We start from the raw sequence: 20,028 nt of genomic DNA, 5'->3' as shown, positions 1-20,028 counted from the left end.
ACTAATACGTATTGAATGTTTTGTATCATCTATACCTGCTTATCCTGTATGAGGTTTGCAGAGGTTATTGGAACCTATCTAACTAATTATCGGTGCAAAACAGGTTAAACTATTCTAGATAGGAAAACGGGATGATGCAGGTTTATTTCTTTACTGTTCCTCATTCTACAGGGTGTGGTGGGTTTATTTATGTGTTAAATAGGGTTACAATAAATACACTTTATTTATTTGTGTAACTGTATTTTATTGCACGTACACATATATAGGTTTGAGTGCGTGTGCAACTGTAAACCTTACTAATTTGCCTCCAACTTTTTGTCAATAATATAGCAGTGGTTCTCAAACGTTTTCTGTTTCTCTCCCCTTTGATGAATAAAAAATATGAAACACACACACACACAAGCAAAAAAAAATTCTAACAAAATGCATCAAAAATGTAACCTTTATTGAAAAAGGTTTAAAAATAATGTGACTCTTTTAACTCATTATTATAACATAAAATGCTCAATCACTCATTTTAAAAACAGTAATGACAATCTAATAATAATGAACAGTAAACAGTATTTTTACTGTTACTGTTTACTGTATATATATATATATATATATATATATATATATATATATATATATGGGGGTATCTTGACCACAGATGTATGGAGTACATATATAGATTGTTTATTATTTGTTGATCATTCATTCATTCATTCCTTCCAGCTCATTGGAAATAGGTTTCAGCCATAAATCCTACCTCTCTTTCTGTCTGTATTAATAGCCAACATTTATTTTGTCTCTTTTTAGTTCACGGCTTAGATACATAATGTGATCTGCAGGCCATGGTGGGCTCACCCAATGAAAAAAATGGGAGTGCCTCCCCCTGTGAAACGATTGGCTGCCCTGACTCTAAGCAGAGACAGCGGATCAGGCTTTAGGGGTGGGACTGTGTTGCTTGTGCACAGGAGGCCTTGTAGTGCATTACCTTACCCAGGGGAAGCAGACAGATCAGCAGTGACTCCAGATTAACCCATTTTTTCTGCTTCATCCTCTGATGATAAAGGCCTGCTGTCTGTCCTTCTACAATGGTTGTCCCTGGATCTCAGGAGGAAAAAATGTTCTACCCACCTGATGACCTGCAGATGGATGCTCATGTACCTGATTTCAACTCTTATCTGCAAATGTACAGGAAGTCAATAGAGAATCCAGACGGTAGGTATAGCATTGCATTTATGAGCAAAGTTTATTTCCAACATGTGCAGCATGTAACAACTGACTAAAGACATTATTTCCTCTTAGCTTTCTGGAAAGAAATTGCAGATGAGTTCTTTTGGAAGAAGCCAGCAACAGGATCAATGCTGCAGTACAACTTTGATGTGACAAAAGGAAGCATTTATGTCAAATGCATGGAAGGGGCCAAAACCAACATGTGCTATAATGTTTTGGACAGGCATGTTTTGAAGGGGAACCTGGGTGAAAAGGTTGCCTATTACTGGTAAGAAACCACATCCTCACTGAGTGACGAATTCCTTTGACGGGAAATAGAGCCTGGAGATATGTCAGCTATCCCAGTGAATAACTGCCCCTTGACCCCACAGCAACACAACAAACCTCACTGACCACAACCCAATGTCAGCATTCAGACCTGCAGCCACACCCTCACGCTACAGTGACTCCTGACTTTTGTTTTTAATGAGAAACTTTTACATTTATCTACAGCAGAAATGTCCAACTCTGTTCTTTAATTAAAAGGCAGCCCGAAACTGTCCTAATCTGTTTTTTTTTTTTTTACATTCTATCAAACCATCCTAATGCATTGAGAAGCCTTGATCTGCTTTGTTCAGACAGTTCATTACAGCACATTTTTGTTCTTTCAGCTGAGTAAAGGTTCTGCAAACAAGAAATAGTTGTTCTGCCAGCTCAGCAGTTTGTGGTTCAATGAATGTGGGAGCCGCTTCTTATTGTTTGCACTACATCAAAGTGCTTATGTAACATGGCTACTTAAGCCTTCTCTGTTATGGTTTCAGCTTTCCATATGAGGGGCCTGTAGCATCTCAGCCGTGTTGATTTTTGCCAGTTATTGGTGACTGGCGTGCTTTGTTTTTGCCGTAACTGTTGTGTTCTCACACAAGAGCAAAGTATTTCTACACTTTCCAACAGTTTCAGATGTAAAACATTAAAAATCAGAACTCATACTATAAGGTTTTATCCAATTAGTGACCACCACTTTAATTTGTGATATTAAAGAGTTACGTATTTACCAAAATAACTGCGCTGAGAACTTTTCTAAAGTAACTTTGCTGTCAATGTTAGGAGTCAAATACATTTCGATTTACTAAAACAACCAAAAAGAAGGGTTATAAAACAATAACAATGCAATGGGAATTGATAAAACCAACAATGTAGTATGTTCATTAGGGCTGTGAATTGCCATGAATCTGACAATACGATTTGCATGTCACAATACGATACGATATATCCTGATACTAAACAATACGATATACATCGCAATGAATTGCAAGATCAATAACAAGAGCATTCAGAGAGCGCTGACCAGACCTCAACCAAGTACAGCATGAGTACCGGGCACGACATACACACAATGCACTTTCCTACCACTACTACATTACCCATAAGCCACCGCGCTTAAAGGAGCAGACTCAGGCACAGCTCCTATTTGACAGACAGACAGACAGACAGACAGACAGACAGACAGACAGACAGATAAACGCAGGATAAAACATAACCTCTTCTCTGCGCTTCGCACTTGGCAGAGGTGATAAGTGCAAAATGGTATGAAATACAATTTATTTAAAAAAAAATAAATAAACTTGCAAGAACAAGTAAATGGTAACTAACTGTAGTTCAAGTACCAATATCAATTCACCGGGCGTTTACATATTATGCATATGTTAGCGCAATTGAATACTTTTTTCATTAAAAACATGGTTAAAAAAACGATTTGGATATTTTTTGGATTGATACAATAATCAATTTGTCGATATCGTGATATAAAAATTTGAAATATTGCGATATATCGTGGCAATACCAGCCTGTCACTGTCCGATCTTGTTAGATCTCGAAAGCAAGTCGAGCAGGTCTGGGCCTGGTTAGTAGTTGGATGGGAGACCACTGAGGTGCCACAGTGGGTCCCCAGTGGGTCCCCAGTTGTATCTGTCATTGTGTCACTTCACCCACATTGCCTAGTATGAATGTAGTGTGAGAGTGAGTGTTGGTGGTGGTTGGAGGGACCGATGGTGCACTATGGCAGCCTCGCCTCCATCAGTGCACCCCAGGGCAGCTGTGGCTACAAAAGTAGCTTACCACCACTAAGTATGGAGTAAAAGAATAATGCCTTAATTCTGTGAAGCGCTTTGAGTATACAAATATTTGAAATCCAATGCATTATTATTATTATATCGCCAAATCGATTTTTTCTCACACCCTTATTGTTCATATAGTAAGTTTCATACTATGGTAAAGTAGTGACTTGCTGCATCAATGGGAACAGGAATTCTCCAGTGTGAAATAATTTTGGTCAAATTATATTTTCCCTAAAAAATGAAATAAATCTATTTTTATAATGTAGTTTGTTACAGATGCACTGACCGATGAGTGTGTTTTCTTTTCTTTCTTAGGGAGGGAAACTCACCTGACCAACACTTGACCGTGACCTACAGTCAGCTGCTGAGTCAGGTGTGCCGCTGCGCTAATGTGCTGAAGAAAATGGGTGAGAACTTCTGATAAATGTTCAAACACTTGTTTTCATTTCTTTATCAACCAAAAAAATGCCAACGACGGGGCAGTTTTAGCCTCAGATTCCATAACTAGTATTATCATATGAGTTTGTATAAAGAGTTAGAGTTGGCACTTTATAAAATCCAGAGGTGTAAAGTGTACTGATATATCCTACTTAAGTAGAAATACTCTTACTTGATTGAAATTGTACACAAGTGCAAGTAAGTCATACATAAAATACTTAAATACAAGTAAAAAGAAGCTCAAATAAATAGCACTCAAAGTAAATGTTACTATTTACTAGTTCACCCCACATGTTTATTTTTGGTAATAAATCTTGCCAGGGTTCCCTTGCATACAGTAAACATCTGCACCATTGGAAAAAAAAAAAAATTTCCACAAAGGCATCTGTATAAAATAAAAGGTTTGTCAAAATATACAACTCTTATGTTTTTTTTTTTTTTAAATAAAATTCAAAATTTAAAAAAATTCTAAGGCTACATTTATGAACTCTAAAACTGAGGAAATAACCAGCATTCAATGCTGTTTAGGCATCGTTTAATCTGATTGGTCGGCAGTGATGTGATGCGTTTGATTGTTGTCTGGTCATTTGATTTTTTGTAGTTTTACAATGATCATTTTAAAACCAAAAATAATAATTTACTCTGTAACGGTTGGGTGTAGAAATGTAACAAATTACTTCTTTTAAAACAAATAAAACTACTGATTTAGAAATATACTCAAAAAGTTCAAGTTCCCATATAAGCAACTCAATTACAGTAACATGAGTACTTGTAATCTGTTGCTTTCACCTCTGATAAAATCCTCTGAAACAAAGATTTATCTACTTTTTCTTCAGACAAATGGGCCACATTTGGGTCCCGACCCACCAGTTGGGACCCCCTGATCTGGCTCATGTCCTGAATTACTGCTATTTTGGGGACATGGTTGACTTGTTAAATGATCCTGCTGAAGCTACAGTATGTGTGGCCTTTTCTTTTGTCCAGGTGTGAAAAAAGGAGAGCGGGTGTCGATTTACCTGCCAATGATTCCAGAGCTGGTGATTACCATGCTGGCATGTGCCAGAATAGGTGCTGTTCACTCAGTTGTGGTAGGTAGCACACCACCACAGAAGCTCTTATCACAACTGGACATGAAGTCTAATATGTAATTCCATCATGTGTTGAAATGAAGTTTATCGACCCAGTTTGCCAGTATTTGCTGCTCTGAACCTGTTCCCACAAAAACACATGAGCTGCATTTGTTGGCCTGTCCTGGCCTGCTCCAGCTGTTATCAGCTGTCCTCTGTGTGACCACCGCGCTGACAGCACCTGCCCTCGCTCACAATATATGGGTCAGGTGTTTGCTGGCTGTTAGAAGCCTGTCAGTGGAACAAAGCTGGTGCATATTCTGTTGAGATACCAGCTCTATTTTGGCCTGTTATTTTAACCTCCATCTTGCACGCAGAGGCCATTAATCCTGTTAAAAATATCTTCCAAGGTGCCGCTCCATGTGGAGTTATTTTTGTCACATGCAATGGGATGCTTTTAGTAGACTGGGCTATAAACAATCTTTGTCGTGTTCTCGCCCATTGTTGAATGTTTTTCAGGTCATCAGTCACATACGACATAACATAATAATGACAATTATAAGTGGCTAACAGAGCTGTGGCCACTCAGGCTAGGACGTATTGCTAAGTCCTCAGTGACGTGAGTCATTGGCCCTCTCATCATCTCTGAAGTGTTAAACTTGTGAGTTAATAACCTTGACCAGTACGCAAGCATCAGGTGGACGACCTTCCAAATGACAACCATCTAAGGCAGGGGTGTCAAACTCATTTTAGTTCAGGGGCCAAATACGGAGCAGTTTGATCTCAAGTGGGCCACAGATTTTATGCAGGAAAATGAGTAATTTTAATGTTATTGCACCCTAGTTTACACGTCTAGGTATACATAAATGACAAAATATGTAAAAAAAAACGACCATATTCAAGCAATAAGTGATAGATATCAGTCCCAAAAGGGCCTTCACTTTAAATTTAATAGATTTTGTGATCAACATTTATTTAATTAAGGGAAATATTACGTCATAATTTGAGGAAAATTAAAGGATTATATAAGAATTTTAAGTTTTTTCTACTGTTTAACATTAAAAATGACTGCAATCCTGCAATATAAGCACCAGGGAAAACAGTGAGCCCCTGCAAATATTGTTGAGTTTCCGTTACACAATGATTCATGTTTTATCTGTCATTGTACTTTCTTCTGCGGTCCAAACTGGATGCTCCTAAGGGCCGGATTTGGCCCCCGGGTCATGAGTTTGACACACGTGATGTAAGGGAACAATCAAAGGACGTCTCGTTCATTGTGGAGGAATAAACAAGGTTCCTGGTCTTTGCAAAACCTGGAAATACATTTTTGATTTGATAAGAACATTCTTTACATCCACCAAGCTATTAGGTTTATTGTTGTATATTTATTTGTTTGTCTACTAGCATGATTACATCAAAAGTACTGAACGGATTTGGACACAATTTTACCCAAAGATAGAGCTTATGCCATGGAAGAGTCGATTCATTTCTGAGGGAATTTGGATCAAAATTCTGATTCTGGATGGGTTTAAAATTTGAAAAATCCATATCTCTCATCATTAGCAAAATTTCATAAATTCATATCTCGGTTCGTAATTGGCCGATCTTTATTAAATTTGACTAAGTTATTTCGTGTTGGTTACAAAATGACCCCACCGAATTTCATCTGGATCAGAACCAGATTGCACATTTTATTGCAATTTTTCAAAAAAATGGGGGTACATTGATATACTGTATTGTTGGGTATTAAAAATTTCAGTCACACTATCCTTGAAGTTTTATACATAAGGCTGACATTACGCTGTCATCTGTCATTAGCATGGCTAAGGTGTCATGAAAGCTATCATTAAGTGTTGTTCACTAAATTATGACACCTTTCGCTAAATGATGACACTTTTGGAGCTATGTTGGCATTTTTTGGGTTAGGTGGAGGGATGTAGTGGGGTTAGTGTAATGAAGGGTTAGAGTAATGAATGATACTTAATGACAGCCTTCCTGATCCCTTATTCATGCTAATGACATGTGTCATGTCATATTAATGACAGCATAATCAAGTAAAGTGTTACCGGAATGTCTTCCAAGCCTTTAAAGTGTGAATGATCAATGGTACCATAATCAGGATCATTGATCCAGATCACTGCCAATATCTGGCAAAGAGGAGATTTGGCACTTGGTGGAGGTTTGCGCTCTGTGTATTTCGCATTGATCTTTTGATGAACTAGAACAATCAGTTAATGCTGTAAAGTTTTTCAACTTAAAGTGGATTTATTTCCAAGAGCAAATATGAAATGCAAAAAGAGGTCCATGTGTTCCATGTCTGCAGGCACGCTGTGTTCTTGTGCTTCAAATCCACATTACATAAGGATGTCACTTCCTTTGAAATGTATTATGATGTGATGTCACTCTGCATCTGCGCTTTAGATTGAAAACTTTAAAAGGAGCGTGAGATATTTGAAAATAATGCAAGTGTTGACTGAATAACTGAAAACACATTTTCATAGCTTTTATCTGAATTTCTCTCCTCGTGTGATCAGTTTGCAGGTTTTTCCTCTGAGTCCCTGTGTGAGAGGATTATAGATGCCCAGAGCTGTGTCCTAGTGACAGCAGGTACGTTCATCACTTTAAAACACGCAGTAGAACAGCTGCCTTTATTTAGAAAAGGGGGACAATAGTACGTTGGCTGTTAATGTGTGTTGCACTTCTCAAATTCCACAGCAAATTTACAACTTTGAAAACAAATGTTCATAAATGGCAAAAAAAAAAAAAAAATACTAAAGCAAAACACTGTTGAAACAGATTTACAATGGCAACTTTTTAGCTTGCTGTACCTACTTCCGGTATCTCGGAACCTCCTTTGCCAGATGATTTCACACAACAAATGACCACAACATTTTTAACAAAAGGTCAAAACAATTGAACAAATATGGAAACACTTACACTAACAATGCACCATTGTAGATCTGTTTCATTATTTGTAAAAGTTGCCTTTTGTATTTGTTTTTGCTAATTATGTAAATTTGTTTTTAAAATTGTAAAACTGTTTCGCCACTTGTAATTTTATTTTTATAGACAATTATGTACATTTGTTTTCAAAATTGTAAATTTGTTGTGGTATTTGCAAATATGTTTTGCACTTCTCAGCCACTGTGCATTAATGACTCTAAACTATGTAAATGTGCAGGATTATAGATATAAAGCTCATTTGCATCCTCAGTCCACCGGCTGATCAACGCAGCCACAGAATGGCACCACTGACATTTCTAGGGTGAAATGTCCTCAAGCTGTAAAGAAGTAGCAATCCCTGCTGCTTTTTTTTTTGTGTATTTTTGTTTGTATTTCTCTTTGTTTACTGTCCCCTCACATTGTGTCTCCTCCCTCCCTGTGATGACATACAGATGGTGTTTACAGAGGGGAAAAGCTGGTCAACCTGAAGCAGATTGCAGATGAGGCTTTGCAGAAGTGCAGAGAAAAGTAAGACCATCATGATCCATCCCACCTTTATTTTCTCTGGCTACTGCGGATGATGGGACTGACTCGCACTCAGCCCTATCAGTTGCCATCACAGATGTTGGAGAAACACACTGAGGGGCTTTTACAGTACCAGGTTGCCGGGCAACGTGGAGCACTTGCATTCATCAGGGAAGTCCAAGCTGCTTGTCTCCCGTGGCAACCTGAGCCAGGGAGGGAAGTGAAGTGAGACGCACTGCATGCTGGGAGGGCTGTCCGTGTCTAGGATGGGGTGGGGGATGAGTTTTAGGGTGCAGATGTGACTGGAAGAATGGTTTCTGGATTATTCTGGTGAGATGGGTTCTCTTTAGAGAAATCTGTGAAGATTCTAAAAGAATGATACAAAAATGAATGGAATAAATTTGATTTATTAAAGCGAAGAAAATCCCCCCCAAAACAAGTCATGAATTAACCATAATGGTAACAACATCTATTAACCATTAGTTAGTGGCTTATTAACATTAGTAACATAATGGCTCTTAATTAGTCATCACTATGTACTTATTAATACCTTAGTCTTACCTTATTATACATTTAATGGCAGTCTTGCAGTCCAAACAGGGTTAGGATTAGGATTAACGTTACCCCTAACATGTTGAGATTGTAATTCACATACAACAACTTCCTTACTTACTACTAATCAGTAATAATTCTGAGGTCATTAAGGGAAAACGCTTAGTTAATGGCTTACTGGTTGTATAATAAGGCCATGCAGAATAAGGAATTAATAAATACTTAATAATGATTAATAGGTGTTACCTAAAGTGTTACCAATATATATATATATATATATATCAGCTTTTAAATTAAAAATACAAAACAAGGATAAGAAGTCCATGAAAAGCAAAAAAAAAAAGTCCTATAATTACAGCGAATGAATCTTTTATGCCATACATCTTCTCTAATGTATCCTTTAAATCAGGGGTGACCAACATGGTTCCCGCAGGCCCCAGGTAGCCCATATGGACCATGTGAGGGGCCCTCAGGAGTTCTAGGCACCAACGAGCTCCATCTAAAATCTGATTTACTTTCCAGAATTCAAACTCAAAAAGATAAATAGATACGACAGATGCTGATAAACTTTTAGCACTAAATTAACCATCTTTAAATGTTTATTTTCACCAACGCATTGTGACAAATGTTTTTAAGTGTTACAAATTTGGTGTATGGGTTGTGGTACTGGTAAGTTTTATATATATATATATATATATATATATATTATAAACTCAAGGTGGATTTTCATAAAATTTGACATAATTGTTACATTTGACAAATGTTGCATGTTATCCAATTAGATAAAAGTAATTTGTTAGCTATTGCTATTAAAATAGGAAGATGATCATTTTATATGAAATGTAATTAAAATGAAACAATTGCATGAATTAGGAGAAAAGAAGTGTTGCATGTTGAAACCTAACATACATTTTTAAGTTACTGCTAGTCTTCCTTATTATCTTACTCTCTAATCAAGGTGAAACAGTGAACCTTTGGTATTTAAGAAGTACTTTTCTAACTGGTAACCATTCAGACTATACAGAAGTAGCCCTGTTTTAAATATATTTCCTTCACAGGTCTTCTACTAGTGTCACCAAATGTGTCGTTATAAAGCATCAAACACTAAGAACAAAATGTGGAGCTGCACGCAACAAACTGCAGGTAAAATGTCTTCTTTTTGGTTTGGGTTTTGTTTTCTTAAAGTTAGCATTTTATTATATTTCAAGCTGTACTACAGATTCAGTGTGTCTTACTGTAGTTTAAGGATTGTACTGTATATAAAAGTGTTGCTCAGCGCCTCCTGGTGGGTCCAAGTGGTTGGGATTCCTAGTATTCAACATATGTGACTTCTCTTATAGGAATAACCCTTTGGCAGCTAGTGATAATACACTTCATCTGGATTAGAAGTGAAAATGATGAACATGGTATTTCTGGGGGTGATTTGGATGCGGTTGCATCAGTGAGTAACAGGTTGATGTGGTGTGTTCAGACTCCCTGGGACTCAGATTGTGATGTTTGGTGGGATGAAGTGATGAAAGACTCCCCAGAAGAGTGTGAACCTGAATGGCTGGACGCTGAGGACCCGCTTTTCATACTCTACACCAGCGGCTCAACCGGCAAACCTAAAGTAAGTATTTAAAGTCTGCAGAAATGCCAGCATCATGGTGAAACAGTTGGAAGTTTGTGTATTTATCAGGGGTGGGATGATCCACTGAGCTTACAATGTAATGTGATAGACGATAATGGGCTTGCAATGTCGATACGATATTTGGGAAAGGAAAAAAAGACAAAAAAATTGGAAATGGAAAATATGACCTTTTCAACGCAATGGGAATATGAAAAATAAAAGCAAAATCTGGTGTGTCGTAGATCATCTGCATTTTTGATATCTAATCCCTTCCTTTTAATATCGCAATATTGTGTTGCACAATATTTCATCCTACCTTTACTATAATTTTTATTTATTTGTTTATTTGAGTGGGACAGTGTGTTTTAAAGGGCCCATGTTATGCCAAATCGACTTTTCTGTGCTTTAAAATAGAACACGTGAAGTATGAAACTGTCTTAAAAATCCTAATTTCTCTGCTCTCAGTGACTGAAAATGTACGTATTAAGTTGTTTTGGGTTAATGGGTTTATGTTTTGCCCTCAAGAGTGAAGTTCCACCCACACACACACACACACACACACACACACAATCATTTCCCCTTATTTATACAGCCCGCTGATGTTGACTTGTCACTAATGCCCTGACTGTGTGGAACAGGGTGTTCTCCACACTGTTGCTGGGTACCTGCTCTACACGGCCCTGACCTTCAAATGCGTTTTTGATTATCACCATGACGACGTGTACTGGTGCACGGCTGACATTGGCTGGATCACTGGTCACTCTTACATCATGTATGGTCCCTTAGCCAATGGTGCATCCAGTGTTCTGGTGAGTCACGGAGAAACAGTGAAGTATCACTGGCACCGACTGGGCCTGAAAAGCAAAGGTGACTTCTTTTTTTTTTGTCAGTTTGAAGGTATTCCTGTTCATCCTCACGTTGGTCGGCTGTGGGAGATCATCGAGAAGTACAAAGTGACAAAGTTCTACACGGCTCCTACAGCTATCCGTTTGTTGATGAAGTATGGTCGGGAACCAGTGCAGAAGTGAGTGAATGTGACAAATGTATGCGTTTTAGCAACATTTTCAAGTTTCAGATTCACCAAGAGTGACAAAGGAGACATTTGTCAGTGTTTTGTTCATTCATGGAGCTCACAATCCATGATCCATTACGTTTGTCTTCTTATTATGAAAGACCAATTTGACATTTTGAAGCCCAACAAAAGCTTGAACAACCGTACAATCTAATAGAACAAATAGCGTCTTTATCATAGAGATAAAAATGGAACTTTTGCAAATTAATCTCCTTTATCATGTGTCAAACTCATGGCCCAGGGGCCAAATCCGGCCCTTTGGAGCACCCAATTTGGCACGCAGGAGAAAGTAAAAAAAATGACATTTAAAAAATTACTGTGTAAATGAAACTCAACAATGTTGGCAGGGGCTCACAGTTTTCCCGGTGCTTATATTGCAAGATTGCAGTCATTTTTAATGTTAAACAGTTGGAAAAAAACCCCTCAAAATTCTTACAAACTCCTTTACAATCCCTCACAAAATCTAAGAAATTTAAAGTGAATAGTCTGAAGGGACTGATATGTCACTTATTGCTTGGGTATTGTCGGATTCTCACATATTTTGCATTTTTCTGTATACGTAGAAATGCAAACTAGGGCACAATAATATTGAAGTTACTCATTTGAGATTAAAGTGTTCCGTATTTGGCCCCTGAACTAAAATGAGTTTGATGCCCCTGCCTTTTATCAATGAAAAAGAGAGAACAGTAAAGGCACATTTTAAATGTGATTTCAGCCCTTCAACATCACAGTGATCTGTTCGTAAGATACCAGTAATTATTTTACTAATACAAAACCAACAATGAAGCAGAAATTACATCTTAAATTAGATTACAATTACACTCTTCTATTAATAGAAGAGTGTAACTCCTAAACTTTTAAGTGGAATTTTTGTAAAATATAAACTTTAATACAACCAATAAAATATTTTGGTAAAGGCATGCATTTTTTGTAATCTTGAAGAGAAATAAAATATAAAACAATAATAGTTACAACAATAGAAATTTCAATGCCTTTTTAACATTTCACATGTTTGTAAGTGTATCGAACTCGCGTTGACAGACGTGCCAATAAATGGTGAAACAAACTGTCTTTGAAAAAGATCATTTAGTAGTAACACTGAATATCGATTGGTTCAGTCATTTATCTTGCTAAATAACAGCACATTTAGTACTAAAACAATAAACGATGCTGATGGGCTTTTAGACGTTCAAACGTGGTTTACCTGGAAAACTTAAAGTGAGTTTATTCAGAAATGTCCTGTTGAAAAGTGATCATCGGTGAGGCAGAAGCTTAATTACGCATTAGAAAAGCAAACGCAGGTAAAAGAATTAGGTCAAGGTTTTAATCAGAGAGGAGGAGCGATCCGAGAGTTACAAACATTCACCAAAAAAACACTATGAACACAACTTCCGTTAAATTTCCACAAAAACTTAAGCTTGGGAAACTTTTTGTAGGAATTATTAATTGGAACTAATTGGAAATTTGGAGCAACTTTTAAATAACTGATGCAAATATTTTAGATAATGCTAAAAAATATTTTCCCAAATATATTCAACATCCCTGTTTAGGGTCAACCTTCAAATGAGAACATTTTCCTTTAATTCCAATGGAAAGTCTGCAACTTTGAAAATGTTTCTATTTTTGCAGCCTTGGATGAAATGTTAGGTTTTTTTTTAATTGTATTATTTTCTCATGGATGCTAATATTTACAGATAATATTTTGCATCCACTGATTGTGCAAGTTGTCCCACTTGAAAAGATGAGTGAGGTCTGTAATTTTTATCATAGGTACACTTCATCTATGAGAGACATAATGTGATATTATCTCTAACAGTCGATCATTTCTCACCAAGTTGCTTGCCTATTGGCTCATCCCAGTCTTGTGCAGGTCTACAATGTTGTCCCTGGTGTCCTTAGACAGCTCTCTGGCCTTGGCCATGGTGGAGGTTGGAGTGTGACTGTTTAAAGGTGTGGACAGGTGTGTTTCATACTAATGAGTTCAAACAGGTGGAGGATAGAAGAGCTTCTTAAAGGAGAAGTAACAGGTCTGTGAGAGCCAGAATTCTTGCTTGTTTGAAGGTGCCAAATACTTATTTCATGCAAGAATTTACAAATAAATTATTTAAAAATCAAACAATTTCCTGATTTCACATTCTGTCTCTCACAGTTGAAGTAAGTGTGCCTATTGAAATGTATTATTTAGGCTTCTTATCGTAATATAGGTTCCTTCTCTATACTGCCAGTTGTTATCTCTCAAGACTTGTTGCTTGTTTGCTACATGTCACTATGACAACACCCACACATTCACATTTTGTTGATACCACATAAAGGCTCGTAAATCACAGCTGCAGGGGTTGGACTGTGGTGTGACTGATCACTGGCCCAAACGTCTTGCACCAACCAAACTATTGTACTGGGTACGCCTAGCCCAAGAAGATAAAATGTTGACTCCCAAGTCTCTGGACACGCTTGCTTCTGTTACTCACTTGCATGTGAGCTGTTTGCAGGAACAGCAGACCTGCTGCTAATGTTTACTTGTGACTAAATTAGAATAAACTACACTGAGAAATAGTATTACTTTCCTTAAAGCAGTTCAATTAAAAGTTCTGGAAGAAAGTAAAGAAAAAAACCTTACGCTATGAAAATTACAGACGTCTCTGGTTTTTTTAAGTGGGACAACATGCACAGTCGGTGGCTGCCAAATACTTTTTTGCCCCACTGTCCGTTTGGATATGATACAGATATTTAATGTGACTCCTAATTTCTGATTCATTCCAATAAATTATTCCCATGACTATGTTTAGGAATTAGTAGAAAGACCATCATTCAAAGTTTTCTATTTGCAGACCATTTCAGCTATCTACTCTGACTCTGACAGGTATGACCTCTCCAGTCTGAGGATTCTGGGTTCTGTTGGTGAGCCCATCAATCCAGAGGCGTGGCATTGGTACCACGAGGTCGTTGGTCGAGGAAAATGTCCCATAGTCGACACTTTCTGGCAGACAGAGACGGTATAAACATTCACATAGTTTAGGTTATTGCTGTTTTCATTTCAGTTAACTGAACTTCTATGTGTTCAGGGAGGCCACGTTTTGGCTCCTCTACCTGCTGCCACGCCACTAAAACCAGGCTCTGCTGTAAGTGACGACATCTATTGGTTTGTTATTCCATTACCAACTGTCTTCACATGTCAGTTGCAGAACTTTTTCATGATTGTTTAAACTGAGATGAAACCACTTTCCACCGAACTATGGAGTAAACATTGTAGCCAGAGCGTTAACCGTTGTACCATGTTTGATTTCAGACATTCCCTTTCTTCGGGATAGAGCCAGCCATCCTCAATGAGCATGGGGAGGAGCTGCAGGGCGAGGCCGAGGGATACCTGGTGAGACAATCAACAGATTATCTTTATTGTACCCCTCTATGTGGGTTATGTGTTTGTTTGTTTGCACGGTTCTGTTCCAGGTCTTCAGGAGACCGTGGCCTGGAATAATGCGCACAGTTTATAAAAACCACGAGCGCTTCCAGAACACCTACTTCAAGAAATTTCCAGGTTTTTATGTGACAGGAGACGGTAAGATCCGCCTTCTGAGTTTCACGTGCCAATTTTGCTATTAAGACATACAATATATCAGCAGGATGTTTTCTCTCAGGCTGCAGGCGCGATAAAGATGGATATTACTGGATCACAGGGAGAATAGACGACATGCTGAACGTGTCAGGTAGTGTACTGTGACGTGTTACTTCCAACATCGTGATAACAAGCTGTGAAAGGTTGGACTGTACAATGTGGGCATTAGCTTTTGTTTCCTCCACAAAAAGGAAAAGTGAAGGAAAACGTGCTTTCAATCATCATTTTATGTAGCAACAAAATCAGAAGAGAGAACAGAATAGGATTACAGCTGCTGCACAGTTTTAGGCAACTTTAGGCAAAACAACACAGCAGCTATTAGTGTGTAAAGGCAGATTCCCAACAGAAATTCAGTTAAACACAAAAATCCAAAACTACAGAAACTGCATCTAGACAGCAGCGCTACATAAGTGCAAAAACAAAGATCTTTAAAAATGCTATCTTTGATTGTTAGCATGACAGCAAAATTTAAGAATTGTAAAAAAATTAGTTCTTTGGATAAAATTTGTATATTTTCTACGGAAGCGTAGAGGGAAAATATAGTTTGGATCACTATATTTTATGAACAATATAATTATATTGTACAAACATGATATTATATTGTACAAACAAAGTATATTGTACAAACATAATACAATACCTAACACAATATATTATCACTATGCTTCCGAAATTTTCTGAACACCATCTACCCATTTTTCAATTATAAATAAATCTAAATCTGTGTGGATTGTTTGGTGTCAATTGAGCAGCGATTGTGTGAGCAGATAAAAAAAGCTTTAAATGTACAATGGTTTCTTCAGTGTTGGGGCTACATTTTAGTAAAGGTTACATATCTGTAGCACATATAATTGATTTGTTGTGAATTTTCAAAATTTTGAAAGTTAGAAGCTTGCTGTCGCACCACATTTAGGACTATTGGCTTGTTTTGGCAGCTGTGGCAATTCTGCATGGGACTGGACCTTTGTAGGGGTGTCCCGATCCGATACTGGTATCAGATATCGGTTCGATATTAGCCAGAAAACGATAGTTGGATTTTATCGGACTATCGGCATCTAAAATCTCCGATAAGTTTTTGTTGTTTTTGTCCCCCCCTCAGTTGTTACCAACATATACTGACAGTAAAAAATAACTGAAGTGAACTTGAATTGTTGACTATTGTTCTCTGTTTGAATAACATCACTTGATCACGCCTTTTCTAACATTCCACACTACATAATAAGTAATAAAAGTATGTATGATTCGTGCTGATATCTCATCGATATCGGTATAGACCAATACTCAAGGCTGCAATATTGATATCGTATCAGAAGTGAAATAGTTGTATTGGGACATCCCTAGACCTTTGTGCAAAACTTGGTGATAGTTCACGTGTGGGAAGTATGACTATAAGAAGAAATCCATAAACAGGAAATAGAAATCCATAAACAGGAACAGGAACCAGAAATCCAGAAATTCCTTACCTGCAGAAAAAGGAATAAAGTGGCTGACTTGAATATAAGAAAAGCACAGAAAAGTCAGTGTAAGAAAAAGAATGATGGATGATGTCGAATAGGGCAGGGTTTAGTGTGCCGCGAGAGATTGTCTGGTGAGCCGTAGGATAATTAATCAATTTCACCTTATTGCTCACAATTTTTTTTGTAAAGTGATTAATTATTGTCTGCAAAGATGTTATTGTGCTGCTGTGAGACCCTCCCCGTCCCAAAAGCACACATATAAGACAAAACAATATTTCAATTGTAGTTCTAATCATATTTGATGTTTTTTTAAACTTCCCTCCCATGATGTGTATCAAATATGCAAAATATGAAAGATGATAAAAAAATATTTTTTTTTGTATTCAAGACGCTGACAAAAATTACTGCATATTGTTCATTGCAATTTTTATTTGAAAAAAGAAATATGAAAGATTATAAAAAATTATTTTGTGTGTTTATTTGATTCCTAATTAAGACACTTTGATAAGAATGACTGCAAATATTTTCAAAAAAGGTTTAAAAACACCATATTAGGGCATTGTTTATTCCACGGTGAATAAAGGCAAAATTGCTGAGTGCACCAAAGAATCCCCCCTGCAGCCTAAACCTATGGCAGCATAGCTAAGAGAAGTGGTTGATTATTTACTTTTACATCTTGTATAAAAACTGAAACATTTATGGCAGAGTTTTGAAAGCAAAGAGAGTGTGTTTTGATGTTAGTCGCGCTTGTATCCTGCAGGCCACCTGATGAGCACAGCGGAGGTGGAGGCAGCTCTGATGGAGCATCCAGCTGTGGCTGAGGCAGCTGTGGTGAGCCGCCCTCACCAGGTGAAGGGAGAGTGTCTCTACTGCTTCGTCACAGTAAAAGACTGCAAAGAGTTCAACCACACGCTGATGGAGGAGCTTAAGAGACAGGGTGAGGCTCCAGATCACTCACTTTTAGTTAGAAAAAACAGTTTTGGCAGAAAAAAAAACACCATTAACATTAATTTAGGAAATAGTGCACGGTGTTGTTCCTATAATAAAATAACACCATGGTTGAGGTCAATTACATTTTGAAGTTACAATTACGTCTTTAATTATCCATGTTCAGTTACAACTCAATTATGATTATGATGACCTGCATTTTTTCCAATTACAATTATATATATATATATATATATATATTTTTTTTTTTTTTCCCCCTGAAAGTCAATTACAATTATATATATATATATATTTTTTTTTTTTTTTTTCCCCTGAAAGTCAATTACAATTACGTTCTCAATTACTAAAGTTCAACCCTGAAATACATAACCTCATAAAACTTAATTTTGCCTCTTGTGATAGCTTTCTGTTAGCATCTGTTATGATAATGTGTCAGTTTTGACCTATGTCTTAAATCAGTGATTCTCAACTGGTGGGTCACGGACCTGTACTGGACGGACCTGTACTGGTTAAATGTCTCTCGTGTTATATTTGTCTTTTATTTTGAAAGAAACTTTTCTCTTGACAGTCATGCTGAGAAATGCGTGTTGCACAGGAAAATATATAGTTTTATGTTTTTAAAAATATGTTTTGTGTGTGTTTTCAACAGCTTTTCTGGAAAAACAAAATGAGGTTAAAAAAGTGAATCGTGGTTCAATGATCAGGGCAAAATGTGGGTCCCAGGGTGAGACCAGTTGAGAACCTCTGTTTTAAATTATCTGTAAAATACACTAAAAAATATTATCCATCATCTAATCAATGATTATTATGGTATTAATATTTTGGCGTGGGCGTCTGAGTCTTTTTTCTGTCAGTATAGCATTTCAATGGTTAAATTCTTAAGAGAAGTGATGCAGGAAAACTTGATATGAAACCTATTTTATAAATTGTATAAGTTATAAATATGTGTAAGCCATAGAACTGTAACATGGTTCCACGGGTTTGCGTTTAATTCAATTGTAAATGACAGGTTTTATAGAATATTACAAAGTCAATTATCTGAACTCAAATACAATTCAATTTTGATTACAACAGCAAGAGATTTTTACAATTATAATTACGTCATACTTGTTTTGAATTACTTGATTACAATTGTAATTGACCCCAAACCTGAATGACACCTCACAGAATTCATCTCCAGATGTGAACTAGCTTCAAAGCTGGAATTTGAGATTTAAAGAAATAATTTTCTTTGGATTATATGCTTTTTTTTCCCTCCACACATAATTCACTTTTTTTTCCCTCCCCTCAGTGAGAGAGAAAATTGGACCGATTGCCACCCCAGACTTTATTCAAAATGCCCCGGCGCTCCCAAAAACTCGCTCAGGTAACAATTCCACTGCTGCTCTAACGCTGTGCACACGTCCTTTGATTTTATTTCTCAGGAAAAATTCTCTTTGAAACCTTTTTTTTAGGAAAGATCATGCGACGGATCCTCCGACAGGTGGCTCGCAACGAGAGGGAACTGGGTGATGTCTCCTCTCTAACTGATCCAAAGGTGGTGGAGGTGCTGTTTAGTCAGAGATGTGAAGGTGCAGCCTGAACAAGCACCTCCATCCAGATAAAGACAATCACAGACGTCGGTTTCTGGAGGGTTTATGTGAGCTCTCATTGGGAGTATTTGGGCCAAAATGTCACTCATATTCTGCTTCTTTCTAGTCCTTTCCATGCATCTACTGAAGTATTTCCCTGTATTTGTTGTTCTTGACTGTTATTTGTGTTAGATTCTTTCTTAGAACAGACATGGGCAACTGGAGGCCCTCGCTCTAATTTTCTGCGGCCCCAAAAACAAATCCCCAGAAACTGTATTTCAAGAAGTTGGAAGGAATACAAAGCCCAACATAGTACACAAAATAACTCCCAGAACACACAAGTCGAAAGCAAAATGCACAAAGTACACAAAAAATGTCCAATGACACAACAACCACAAAACATACACACAAAAAACACATTACAGAATAGCTTCAATGACAAAATTGCAGGAAAATACAGAAAACAATAACAAAAATACAGAAAGTGACCGCAAAACTCACAAATTGACAACAAAAATGCAAAAAAATACACACAATGACCCAAAAACACATGAAATGACTAAAAACAATTTCCCCACCCTCTGTATTAATGCTCAGATTGGTCATTATTTTAGATGCTGACATGAATGTTGCCCCCCACTGTGATTAGAGCTGGGCAATATATCGAGATTTAAGATATATTGAGATTTCTGTTTTGGCAATATAGAAAATTACAATATCACCTATATTGGTACATACATGATTTTATAACTTATTTTGTATTAAAATAACAGTTTTAGGAGTTGTTGCTTTTACTACTTCTCAGATCGGCATGAAAAGTGTAGTTAAATTGATTTCTGAGTGAGTCCAAACGCAGACCTTCATCTAAACAAGTGTCACTACACACCACTCACTCACTCACACGTGCTGTCCTTAGAGG

The 20,028-nt window shown here is 37.2% G+C and overlaps 1 protein-coding gene across 2 annotated transcripts in view; it reads left to right on the top strand.

The window, feature by feature from the left end:
- The window catches only part of acss2l (acyl-CoA synthetase short chain family member 2 like), a 30,530-nt gene extending 11,023 nt beyond the window's left edge, over window positions 1-19,507 (top strand). For both annotated transcript variants that reach the window (XM_028473398.1, XM_028473399.1), the window contains exons 2-19: window positions 1,055-1,203; window positions 1,291-1,486; window positions 3,630-3,721; window positions 4,737-4,840; window positions 7,354-7,426; window positions 8,215-8,290; window positions 9,898-9,982; window positions 10,311-10,448; window positions 11,087-11,257; window positions 11,339-11,472; window positions 14,381-14,513; window positions 14,583-14,639; window positions 14,807-14,887; window positions 14,968-15,076; window positions 15,156-15,224; window positions 17,351-17,527; window positions 18,830-18,904; window positions 18,993-19,507. In XM_028473398.1, coding sequence (XP_028329199.1) covers window positions 1,077-1,203; window positions 1,291-1,486; window positions 3,630-3,721; window positions 4,737-4,840; window positions 7,354-7,426; window positions 8,215-8,290; window positions 9,898-9,982; window positions 10,311-10,448; window positions 11,087-11,257; window positions 11,339-11,472; window positions 14,381-14,513; window positions 14,583-14,639; window positions 14,807-14,887; window positions 14,968-15,076; window positions 15,156-15,224; window positions 17,351-17,527; window positions 18,830-18,904; window positions 18,993-19,120 — 2,025 coding nt within the window. In that variant the 5' untranslated portion in view covers window positions 1,055-1,076 and the 3' untranslated portion in view covers window positions 19,121-19,507. The remainder of the gene's footprint in view (window positions 1-1,054; window positions 1,204-1,290; window positions 1,487-3,629; window positions 3,722-4,736; window positions 4,841-7,353; window positions 7,427-8,214; window positions 8,291-9,897; window positions 9,983-10,310; window positions 10,449-11,086; window positions 11,258-11,338; window positions 11,473-14,380; window positions 14,514-14,582; window positions 14,640-14,806; window positions 14,888-14,967; window positions 15,077-15,155; window positions 15,225-17,350; window positions 17,528-18,829; window positions 18,905-18,992) is intronic.
- The last annotated feature ends 521 nt before the right edge of the window (window positions 19,508-20,028 follow it).

The sequence above is a fragment of the Gouania willdenowi genome, chromosome 17, assembly GCF_900634775.1.
Source record: "Gouania willdenowi chromosome 17, fGouWil2.1, whole genome shotgun sequence".
NCBI classification, from domain to species: Eukaryota; Metazoa; Chordata; class Actinopteri; order Blenniiformes; family Gobiesocidae; genus Gouania; species Gouania willdenowi.
Note: the sequence above shows the minus strand (reverse complement) of the source record. Positions and strands in the feature narration are given on the sequence as shown.